The sequence below is a fragment of the Rhinopithecus roxellana genome, chromosome 13, assembly GCF_007565055.1.
Source record: "Rhinopithecus roxellana isolate Shanxi Qingling chromosome 13, ASM756505v1, whole genome shotgun sequence".
In the NCBI taxonomy this organism is placed as follows: Eukaryota; Metazoa; Chordata; class Mammalia; order Primates; family Cercopithecidae; genus Rhinopithecus; species Rhinopithecus roxellana.
This window is the reverse complement of record NC_044561.1, coordinates 22622239-22634603: the sequence shown is the minus strand read 5'-3', so window position 1 is coordinate 22634603 and position 12365 is coordinate 22622239. Positions and strand designations below refer to the sequence as shown.

General features: G+C 41.8%; 1 protein-coding gene and 1 long non-coding RNA gene across 3 annotated transcripts in view; one reads left to right on the top strand and one right to left on the bottom strand.

Annotated features, from left to right (window-relative positions):
• The window catches only part of PITPNB (phosphatidylinositol transfer protein beta), a 68257-nt gene extending 61752 nt beyond the window's left edge, over positions 1-6505 (bottom strand). The window contains exons 1-2 of one of the 2 annotated variants that reach the window (XM_030915126.1): positions 6363-6505; positions 1366-1396 (exon numbers count right to left, since the gene is read on the bottom strand). In XM_030915126.1, the coding sequence (XP_030770986.1) occupies positions 1366-1396; positions 6363-6382 (51 nt within the window). In that variant the 5' untranslated portion in view covers positions 6383-6505. The remainder of the gene's footprint in view (positions 1-1365; positions 1397-6362) is intronic. The other variant, XM_010375573.2, reaches the window with a different exon arrangement.
• A 141-nt stretch (positions 6506-6646) lies between these two features.
• LOC115892799 lies at positions 6647-11923 on the top strand. The gene is made up of 2 exons (XR_004052715.1): positions 6647-6744; positions 11477-11923. It is a non-coding gene; the product is annotated as an uncharacterized LOC115892799 (long non-coding RNA).
• The last annotated feature ends 442 nt before the right edge of the window (positions 11924-12365 follow it).

The following is a 12365-nucleotide window of genomic DNA, read 5'->3' as shown; positions in this document are numbered from 1 at the left end:
AGAGCTGAGATCATGCCACTGCACTCCAGCCTGGGGGCGACGGAGACTCCATCTCCAAAAAAAAGGGGAGCATAACAAAAAGCCGAGAAGAGTATTTTCAGTGACAATACCAAGACTCAAAGAGATTTTGGAGAAGCTGATTCAACCAGCTGAAACCAAAAGAAAAGCTCTAACAGAAACTAATGTCAATTTCCACATTCAACTTCAAACAATCAATTGTGCAAACAGAGAACAGGGTGCCTGGCTTCTCTGGAGTGTTTTAATGTAGTGAATCCTCCTGAGATATACACAACTGTGTTCAAGTCTACACTAAACAGTGCCAGAGAGCTACTCTTTTTCACTTCTTGCATTTCTTTCTGTCTTCTGTCAGCTGTCACTTCTTAGGTTATCAGTTTGTTTTGTCCCACTTCCAAGTCACTGCTTCTAATCTACTGTCAGCTCTAGGAAAACCAGATAACTGAGCAAATGGGAACTGTGTGCAAGTTAAAGAAGAGCCTAGAGGGTTTTATGGGTTTTGCTATATATATCTTGATTTCTCAGAAGCTGTTTCTGCTCTTATCTTCATTCTTGGCTATACTACACATGGCTATAACTGCAGGACATGCAAGTTCTGAATAGGTGATATATTTCTGTATCACGTCCAGGCTGAGGAAAACAAGGAGCTCTTACAGTTATGTGCTGGTCACACCATGTCTGGAATACTGTTTTCAGTTCAGATCAACAATTACAACACATATAGTATAGGACCAGCTGCTAGGAAGTCTACATCTCATGTTGTATTGAGCCAAGTGAATGTGCTGGGAATGTTTAACCTTGAGACTTTCTAAGATGAAATAAAAGTGCTTGTGGGGAACGGGGTTGTCTGGAGGGGAGAGCTACCATGAGAAAACCTGAAGGATTAACCACTGCAAGACAGAACAGGCTTATTTCCCATTGCTCAAATGGGATAAACTGCAAACAAGAGTCAAGCATTATAGGAAAAGCAGATTTTGGTTCAAACACAAATGTTTAAAATGTCCAACAGTAAAGCAGGCTGCTTCCCTAAGTAGCAAGCCACTTAACCTTAAAGTACTTAAGTTAAGGCTGGAGCCTCATTTCTCTAGGATGTTGTAGAAAGAATTCCTGCACTAGACAGGAGGTTAAACTACATTCTTTAGACTCTTCCAGAACAAGACAGTGTAGCAAGAAATTATCATTCATTTAATTCATTTTGCAATTCATTGCAATTATCATTCATATAATTAATTTTGTCACATAAGGTAGAATGAAAAGGTAAATCAATACTATGAAAATGTGAGTTTAGAGTAACATATCAAAGTACAGTACATATACCAATAAAATGATGCAGAAGCAAGAAAAACTCACCTCCTGAACAGAACATGGCAAAACCACACGGCTAAAAAGACAAAAGAAAAATATATATATTACATACGAAATAGCTTTAAACACAGATCCCTGAAGAGGTTTCACCTTAAATCCAATGATAACAGAGACAGGTCTCTTAAATCAAAAAACACAAGGGTGTCATTTATGGAAGAGGGTCTTTGCAATGCCTAACACCCTAACTGGGGAAGTAAAACTATCATTCCTGGGTCTCAATGATCATTTGCATTTAGTGTTCCCAGGACCCCAAACAGCAGCTGCAGAGATTCTTGTAAAGAAAAAACAGAAAACTCAACATTGAAAACTGCAGGGTACAGAATGTATTATTTGTAGATTGTCTGGTCAGGTTGCCCTGACAAAATTTTTAGTATGGTTTCTTTCTCCACCTATATACTGTGCATTTTGTTTTTATGATACTTCTTACAGAATACGTGTCTTGAATCTCATTGAATAAATGCTTCCAGAAACTGTTCCCCCACTATTCAATTATTCCTCAAGTTTACTGAGATACAAATAAGGAGTCGTGTAGAATTAATAAGAAAAAATTTTACTATGGAAACTACTTGATGCTTATAATAATCCCTTCCAGTATATATACAATATGAGACTGACATATGTTTGATCTTAACCAAGAGTTTCTTACTGTATATATCAAAAAGATGTCATTATGGCTCCATTGCAAGCAGTCTTAAAAGACAAAGTCCAAAAACAATATCATGGTATATTATGTTATCAAAATATTGCATTTTATCTCTAGATTTTATAAGGAGAGTCCTTAATTTATTTCCACCATAAATTCTGAAAATCAAGACCATCCCTGTATATAAATGGTCTCATAATTATAGTTGATTCCAAGACAGCAACTTCCTTTTTTGGGGGATGCGGGTATACGATCCTTCTCCTACTTTCCTAATCTTATCTGTCATTTTATGGAAAATTTTCAATAGTTTTCCTCATTCCAATTTCTTTTCAGCTATAATTTCTTTTTATTTTTTTCTTACAGTAAGAGCCATTTAGCTTACTTTTTGTATTAGTGACAATCTTTTTGGCCTAGGCATTCTTTTTTAATAGTCTTTCTTATTTGTAAGTATGAAGAGGGTAATACAACCCAGATTATATCTAGTTTGCATTCCAGCTACACTTTCCACCTACTCCTTTCTCCCTACTCTCCTCAAACATCTATGCCTGAATGTTCACATTACCTCAATCTCCAACATGTACAACACATGTCTGTTACTCCCTCCCCTTTGACTACTGAGTTACTCACCGCTCTGTCTTTCTGATAATGGTGATTCAAAAACAATGAACATTCTCAAACCCACAATGGTCACTAATTTCTACTCTCCATCAAGAACAAACTTCTTGTAAGTCCTTCCATACCTAAAAACGCCGAATCATTTTAGTTCTCTCCTCAGTACACACTAACTTGCTCACTGTCCCAAAACATAAAATGGGGGAGGGGAGACTAGAAAGCTATAGGTTGGGAGCAGATTATCAGGACCTGGAATACTATGGTAAGAAATCCATTAAATTCATTTGGCAATAAGGAATCCCAGGTTGTTCCAAGAGGTAAGTGACAACTACAGTTGACCTGAAGAAGTCATCTGCAGGTGGTTAAAAACACTGACAAGCAGGAGAAGTGGGGAAAGTTATCTTTTGAGAGGCTAGGCAAGAACTGTCACAAAGGCCTGAACCAAGATGATGGACGGCAGAGGGAATGGAAGGAAGGGATAGAGAAGGAAAAGTTAGTCTTCCCTAAAGTTTCACAAAACCAAAGAATCACTGCTGAGTAATTTTACACTCACTAACAGGAAGTTAGTGAATAGTACTGAATATTGGGCTTATATAAAACTTTTCTTCCAAGTCATTTATACAGTGTATCGAACAAGTGTTCATTACTCTGACTTCTATATGATGTAGGTAGATGGGTGGCAGACACACTAATAGGGATATTTTTATTTAAGAACACTTTCAAGGAAATTTCTTTCAAAAAATGAAAGTGACTGATTAAGACATTCAGAACAATGAATCAAGTAACTTCTTCAAGATTTGCTTAACAAGTAAAAGGGAAAAGGAACATACAGATTTTGATTTTCTGTTGTTATTCTAAAAGCAGTATTCAACTTTTAGTGCCAATCGAAAATGTTCAAATGTCTGAAAATCCTCCTAATTTCCAAATGGAATCAGTAACTCATTCTTTAAAACCAGGAGTTTACATTAATGGTAACTTCATCTGTTGCTTAAATAATAACTTGAAGGGAAACAGCCCACTCCGAAAGTCACTTCTAACATTTTTATTCTTATAAAAAAACAAATAGAGGGCCGGGCGTGGTGGCTCACGCCTGTAATCCCAGCACTTTGTGGGCGGATCATCTGAGGTCAGGAGTTCCAGACCAGCCTGGCCAACAGGGTAAAACCCTGTCTCTACTAAAAATACAAAAAACTTAGCCAGGCATGGTGGTGTGCGCCTGTAGTCCCAGCTACTTGGGAGGCTGAGGCAGGAAAATCGCTTGAACCTGGGAGGCAGAGGTTGCAGTGAGCAGAGATGATGCCATTGCACTCCAGCCTGGGCAACAGAGTGAGACTCCGCCTCAAAAAATAAAATAAAATAAAATTACATTTAAAAAAAAGAATTTTGTAAGACAACAAACATTTATGAAAATATTTTAGTTACCAATATCTTCACACAGGAACAAGCTATTCATTGCTCCTAACCAATGAGAATTTTAGAAAGTTGACTTGAGAGTAATAAGTATCAATTTTTTATTGAACAATACTGAATACAGCATGTTAGGACTAGACGCTGTGCTAGATACTGACATTACTTAAGAAACAGCTCCTACCTTCAAAAAGTCTAGGAGGAAAAAAAATCTAGGGGAGATACACATAAAGAGTTAACATCAAGAAATCTAATTTATAACTTTTTGGGAAAAATAATTAGACTTTGGGCACGTGTCAATATTCATTATCTGGGTACATTTAAATCTTCATAATGAAAGCAAATGTTTGCAAAAAGTACAGTGCGCAAATTCCCAATAGTAACTGCTTTCCAAGAGTTAGCTTCGTACTACTCACATACCGTCAGAGGGATCTACTCAACACTGTGTTTCTGTAATATTTTTGGAGGTAGGAAATACTCCAATGAAAGAAAAATGACTAGATCTATTTAAAATCAGTTCTGCAACTCACTTGCTGTGTAACTTGGGCCAAGTCAATTTCCTTCTTTCTTATTTTCTCCATTTGTTTTAGTGTCTGCCACCCATCTACCTACATCATATAGAAGTCAGAGTAATGAACACTTGTTCGATACACCGTATAAATGACTTGGAAGAAAAGTTTTATATAAGCCCAATATTCAGTACTATATATAAGCTTTAACCGCAAATTTTCACTCTACCAACAAAAGGCAAAATGTCTCTTTTCAAAATCCCTGTCACTGGCCAAAGTTATCATTTTTCATCAATTCATTAACAAATATTTACCGAGCACCTATTACATGCGAGGTACTATTCTAACAACTGGGGATATGAGAGTGAGCAAAACAAACTCATGGCCCTTACATGTAAAAAGAGAATACAACTAGTAGGAGAAAAATATTAACAATAAATTGTGTTGCATGTAGGATGGTGATAAGTACTATGGAGACCGACAAAGCAGGGAAGAGAAATACCACCCCAAATAGTGGGAACTGCAATTAGGTCTTCAGAAAAGGATTCCCTGAGAAGGTGACGTCTGAGCAAAGACCTGGAAGGAGGTGAGTTAGAGAGCCTGGGGAAGAACACTTCAAGCAAAAGGAACAAAAGCAGGTGGAAAGGCCTTGAACAGAACTTACTCTGGAGTAGTAGATGAACAGCAAGGAAGCTTGCGAAGATGGAATGGGCAAGGGAAAGGTAGTAAATGAGATCAGGGCAGGAAAAAAAAGTGTCAAGCCTTGTAGCTGTTGCAGAGGCTTTGACTTTTATTCCGGGTGAGACAGAGAGTCTTTGGGAGGTATTAAGCCTCAGAGAAGTGACATCAATGACTTTTTAAAGGAGGTTTAAGAACACTAAGGTGTCTGAAGAAAGCTAAATTAAGCCAAAACTATTTCTAAGAATTTAAAATGAAGAATTTGAAAACCAACGAATGGGCCATACTCGCCCTCCGTAGCTGCCCAAAGGATGCTGACGACACGAACCAGCTGTGACAGTTGAACATTCAAAGGCAGGCAGATTTCCGTAATGTTTACAGTCCTTGCCAGTGGGAAAAGCCGTGACTTTTCAACAAAATCACTTGGCCGGTCGGATGCACCTCGAAATCCCTCCATTTGACAGACCACGTGTTAACTTCTAAGAAAGTAGGTGGGGCCCAGGATGTCACCTCATCTTAAAACATGCGGAAACCAAAAAGAGAAAAGGCTCTCCCGTCAAGTCAACGGAGCTGCCCAGCAGAGCGGAGGCTTTCCGGATTCCCGGCTCCAGCACGAACTTCAGGGCGCCAACGTCCCACCGCGAGTCTTGACACGAGGGCTGCCTTCAACCGGCAAGCCCATCTCCCGCTGGTTACCAGCGGACTCCACCCCGGACGACAAATCACAGTCAGAATCAACGTGTCTCTCCCACCCTCGGACTGCGGCTCCTTCCCACCGGCGGGGCTGGGGGTGGGCCCAGACCCAGACTAGGGGTGGGGGGTTGGGGAGAAGGCGGGTCCCAGCGGAAACTCCCGGCCGCGCCTTCCCGAGCCATGCGCTCGGGCCGGGACACAGCCGCCTTCGCGCCGGGAAAGAGAGGCCGTGTTACCACGGCAGTGCCTGGAGGGCCGAGGGGCGCACTCGCTGAGGGGCTTCGAGGGGGCCGGGGGCGCCTGTGGGAGGGAGGGGGCGCCCGCAGGGAGGGGCTGACACATGGCTGACTCCGATTTAGGAATATCCTGCCACTTCTCCGTCAACGAATCTCCCATCACTGCCGTCCCGCGGCCTCGCTCGCGCCCACAGACCCACTTACAATTCCTTGATCAGCACCATCTTCCCGGAACCCCCTCACAGCTGCCGCTGATACCACCGCCGCCGCCGCCGCCGCCGCCGCTACCGCCTCTTACAGCGCCTGCGCGGCCCCGCCTCCCTGCCCCCCGAGCCACCATAGCGCCTGCGTGCCTACACCCTTCCGCCGCGACCAGTCGCGTCAGCGCGCGAGGGGGCCTAGCTCCGCCCAGTTTCGTGCCCCACCCCGGGCACACGAGGCCTCCACTGCGGTTGCGCAGCCCGCCGAAGAGCTTGCGGCTTTTACTGCGGCTGCGCAAACTCGACGCGCGCACTCTTGTCCGCTGACTAGGGCTCCTCCCTTCAGCTTCAGTCCCTCGGGGCGTTTGGGCAGCCTACGCTTTCCGGTGAGTTTTCCAGTTGGTTCTTTGGAAGCCGTTTTTCGGTGACCAGTTTTCTGCTTTCTCTTACTGCTCTGAGCCAGGGCCCACCTCCCTGACCGACACCTCACCTCCGTAGTCCACATAAAAGACTCCAGACAGGTTTTGGAGGCAGCCGACGCCAGCTTCTGTTCCCCTCCCCAGCCTTGGCAGCTCAGGTTCCGCGGGAGGACGTTCACCTGCTTCGCGGTCTCGTGGAGGTGCACCGCGGCGGAGAATCCTAAACCTCACCTGTGACGCGGCAGGATGAGCGGCCAACACTCCCGACGAAGGCTCTCTGGGGGAAAGGGCGTTTGGCCTCCAGACCCAGGAAAGGGGGCTGTTCTGGGAGTTAGTTCGCGCAGTTACAGCGAATGCGCAGTGGGCCTCAAAGCCGCAGCCCGGAGGTCGCTGGCTTGCTCTGTGCCAGACACGGTTCTAGGCAGTGGGGAGGCGTGTGAAAGCAGGCACGGTCCCTGTTCTCAAGAAGCCCACAGTCTAGAGGAGACAACTCACTTGGGAAAAAAGCAGGGAGAATTTGGGGTGGTGGGGAAGTGCTGTGCTATGAATACAGTAGAGTGCTGGGAAAGGCGGAGGACTCAAGACAAGGGCTGTCTTAGGAGGCGGTGTTTGAACCTAGCCTATTAGGATGTGAGAGGGGCATTCCAGTTGGAGGGAAATAGGACCCGAGGATGCAATAAGCTTAGGGTATTTAAGGATAGGCTAGAGGGCAGATGTGGACAGAACATCCTAAGTGAGGGTGGCAAATGAGCTGGGACCAACTAGATCACTAGGCCATAGTAAAGAATTTGTCTTTTAAGAATCATGAGAACCTGTTGAAAGGCTATTAAGACGATTAAAATATCACGAAAACATTTCTGTGTAAACATCTGGTGTATCTGACACTGGAATATACGTCTGTGGAGTTAGGGCTGCCTCAAAAAAAAAATGGAAATAAAGTGACTCAGTGACTCCCAGGGACTGCCTTAGGAGAAGGTTTCTGGAATGTCAGAACTTCCAGAAACCTTCTCCTAAGGCGGTCCCAGGGAGTCACCGAGTTTCTCTTGTGTGTGAATAGTGCTAGTTATTGTGAGGGCAGAGATTTAAGGAAACGCATGCTCTTTCTTGCAAGAGTTGAGAAGCTTAGAATCCGCTTTGTTGATTAGACATTGGATTTTATGCCAAGTTAGACATTGGATTTTATGCCAAGTACTGTGCTAAGTAATAGAGATGTTTTATTTTATTTCACCCTTAGAACATTATGAGATGTATTTTAGCATGCTTTACGAGGGAGAATAAAATGAGATTCAGGGAGTCAAGTAACTTGTACTAGCTTGTTTGCAGAGCCGGGTTTCAAATCCAGATTTTAAAAACTTCAAAGTCTGGTCCATTCATTACACTAATTTCCTAGATGAAAGTTAAGTTGGGGCGTGCAGACCATCTTTATGAGAAATAATTGTTCTCAATTATGGAAAGGAGACTAAAGTCAAATTCTAGAAGATATTTAGAAAAATTAAGGGATTGAATACTATAAATCTGTATGCTTAGGGAGTGTTCTTTAAAGTCTAAGGAGGTAATATTAAGATTAATTGCCAAATTTATGTGGTAAGGAGTCATTTTATGTTGTAATCTCTCCCCACATGTTATGCTTGTTGAAAATACAACTTTTTAAACGTTGCAGATAAATTTATGGTTGACATGCTTTATCAATCATTAAAGGAAATTTTACATCATTTCTCTAATTTTTGAAGTCTCCCCACAAGTGTTCACTAGTTCTTTTGTCTGCATAACACAGTTCTTCTCATAGATGTACTCAGATGTTTGTGAAATAAACGAGACAGCATGCTGGATGGAGCATACCTCCAAACCAGTATACAATATAGATGGTGCCTCTCTTTCCTATTGTTTAAAAAAATTATTTGATGATACTCGTTAAAGTATAGTAAGGCAGACTTTATTCAGGACCTTCGAAATAAGTATATGGACCACTGTAATGGGATTTTGTAGTGGGGGAAAGAGATTGGGCTCAACTCTGAACACAGCATGGGCAAGTGAGAATTTATAGCCAAGGAACAAGATGGTTGGGTGTAGGGCGAACAGTGGATGGAAAATTAAGAGGATACATCAGGTTCTGGCTAAAGTAATCTAACATAATTCTTGCTGAAAACGTGATCAGACATCATCTGGGGAATGGTGGAGGATGAAGAACAGATACCAAGGATTGGGGAGGTTCTTGTTAAAACTAGATTTTACAACTCTTTGGTCGGGCAATGTATTGTTGTCACAATCAAAAGGTTCATATTAAAAGACTCAATTGAGAAGGATAGATTAAGAAAGTAACCGGTTTAGATGTATTTATTGAGGGAAAGATTAGCTAGGTTGTTGGAAAACATGAAATCTATATAACAAAATAATCCTACATCTTTTTCAGGGATAAAAATGGCAGAATGAAAGAATTTTAAGTGGGACTAGAGAATAGGAAAGCCACAAACCAGTGCCCAAAATGAGAAAGAAGGACATATAAAGAAAAAGACAAATACATGTGAAAAAAATAGACTAGTGGATTTATGTCCCTGTTGTGTGACATTTTCTTGTATGACAGCTGAAGATGTTGAAGCCTGTGGTGCATTTTTGCAAATGTGTGTATAAAGTGGAATGTAAGTTTTACCAGTAATTGTCTGTAGGTACAAAAAGGAGCCAACCTTTTTTTTTCTTTTATTGTGATGTTGCTTGTTCTATCTTTGAACTCTCAAAGGTAGCCTTTACACAGATGTTAAGTTAAACTAATTCTACCAGTGTCATATGTCTACCAATCTCATTACTTCCCTTGTATGTACTTCTAGGTCAAAGAGCTCATTACAGTAAGAATGATGGTAAATTTTACCGAGGTAAAAGATTTCTGAACACGAGCAGTGTGAGTGAAACGCTTATGCGCTAACTGATAGCATAACTCTGGCCAAAGAAATTTGAATGGTCACTTAAATATTATAAATGATTTTAGTTCCTAAAGTAGCCGTTCTTAACCTGGAATCCGAAGAAAAGCCTGTCGGTGGGGCTCCCAGGGAATTTGTGAACCACTGAAATTATATACATAATTGCACATCTGTGTATGTGTGTGTGTATATATATATATATATGTATTTTTTTTTTTTTTTTTTTTTTTTACTTTGAGACAGAGTTGCACTCTGTTGCCCAGCCTGGAGTGCAGTGGCACGATCTGGGCTCACTGCAAGCTCCGCCTCCTGGGTTCTCGCCGTGCTCCTGCCTCAGCCTCCGGAGTAGCTGGGGCTACCAGCGCCCGCCACCACGCTTCTCATTTTTTGTATTTTTAGTAGAGATGGGGTTTCACCGTGTTAGCCAGGATGGTCTCGATCTCCTGACCTCGTGATCCACCGTCTTGGCTTCCCAAAGTGCTGGAATTACAGGCTTGAGACAGAGTTTTGCTCTTGTTGCCCAGGCTGGAGTGCAATAGCGCAGTCTCGGCTTACTCTGCAGCCTCCGCCTCCCGAGTTCAAGCTATTCTCCTACCTAAGCCTCCCAAGTAACTGCGATTACAGGCACCTGCCATCACGCCCGGTTGAATTTTTTTGTGTTTAGTAGAGGCGAGGTTTCACCACGTTGGTCAGGCTGGTCTTGAACGCCCGACCTCAGGTGATCCACCCACCTTGGCCTCCCAAAGTGCTAGGATTACAGGCATGAGCCACCGCTCCTGGCTCATGTGTACATTTATCTAGGGGCGAGGTTTGTAGCTTTAATTTGCCTTGCTTGCTCTGCATTTTGCCATCCCATTTCTTTTTATCTTCTACCCATTCCAGAATGATCTTGATTGAGGATTTTTCTATGAAAACTAGAAATATTCCCAAGGATGCATTAATTTTGTTAAGTATCAGGGCATAGGTCATAATATTGTATCACTCTGGGATAGACAGGGTTAGGCTTTGGAGTAGAAAGACCCTAGCCTCAATCCTGGCTCTGCCACTTACTGTTCTGAACCTTGAGAAAATGACTTAATCTCAGAGATTCAGTTTACACTGAAACTCAGTCTTACACATCTGAAAAAAGAGGACTATTAATATTTGCAACAGATTTAATAACTAACAAATATGAAGTATATAAAGCACCTATGTTATGTACTTTACTGGATACATAAGTGTTCAGTGAATGGGAACCATTTAAAAGCTTCCAAAAAGCAGGAACAGTAATTGAAGATATCAGTCTCTAGAGTAACCACTATGTTTAATTATTGTTTGTTATTCTAATACATGCATAAGAATGTATATGTGCATTCATGCATGTGTACGTATTGGCCATAATTACCTTTTCTCTGTGGTGTATAATACAGATTCTTGTTCTTCTGTGTCATCACCTACATGTAATATTATCAGAATTTTCATTTTTTGTCAGTTTATTGGTTTTAAAACTCTTGTGTTCACTTTGCATTCCTTGCAGGACGAGGATGTTTTGTTTTCTGGTCTTGGTCTCATTCTTCCTTCTTTTTCCTGTTGATCTTGTTCTTTTCTTTTTGATTTGTAGGGTATATTAGGATGGTGCAAAAGTAATTGAGGTTTTTGCATTGTTGAAATTTGTCATTTGATACTGGAATACCCTCTTAAACCTTCTTAAATAAATGTGGTTATGTTATACATCATTTTAGTGGGCATTTCTCACTTTATGTTTTTTTTGCTAATGACTTATTACTTGCCGTTTATATTTATTTTAGACTATGGAAATGATATTAGACAAAAAGCAACTTCAAGCGATTTTCTTATTTGAGTTCAAAATGGGTCATAAAAGCAGCAGAGACAACTCGAAACGTGAACAGCGCATTTGGCCCTGGAACTACTAATGAACATACAGGGCAGCTGTGATTCAAGAAGTTTTGCAAAGGAGACTAGAGCCTTGAGTATGAGTAACACAGTGGCTGGCCATTGGAAGTTGACAACAACTAATTGAGAGCAATTGTCGAAGCTGATCCTCTTATAACTACACAGGAAGTTGCCTACGAACTCAATTTCAACCATTCTATGGTCGTTTGGCATTTGAAGCTAATTGGAAAGATGAGAAAGCTCAATAAGTGGGTGCCTCATGAGCTGAGCAAAAATTTTTTAAATTGTCATTTTGAAGTGTCGTCATCTGCGCAACAACAATAAACCATTTCTCAATCAGATTGTGACTTGCAATGAAAAGTGGATTTTATATGACAACCAGTGATGACCAGCGCAGTGGTTGGACTGAGAAGCTGCAAAGCACTTCCCAAAGCCAAACTTGCACCAAAAAAAGGTGATGGTCACTGTTTGGTGGTCTGTTGCCAGTCTGATCCACTACAACTTTCTGAATCCCAGCAAAACCATTACATTAGAGAAGTATGCTCAGCAGATTGACGAGGTGCACCAAAAAACTGCAACACCTGCAGCCAATATAGGTCCACAGAAAGGGCCCAATTCTTTTTTTTTTTTTTTTTTTTTTTTGAGACAGTCTCATTCTGTCGCCAGGCTGGTGTGCAGTGGTTCAATTTCGGCAACCTCTGCAACCTCTGCCTCCCAGGTTCCGGCATTTCTACCTCACCCTCCTGAGTACCTCAGATTGCAGGCACCTGCCACCACACCTGG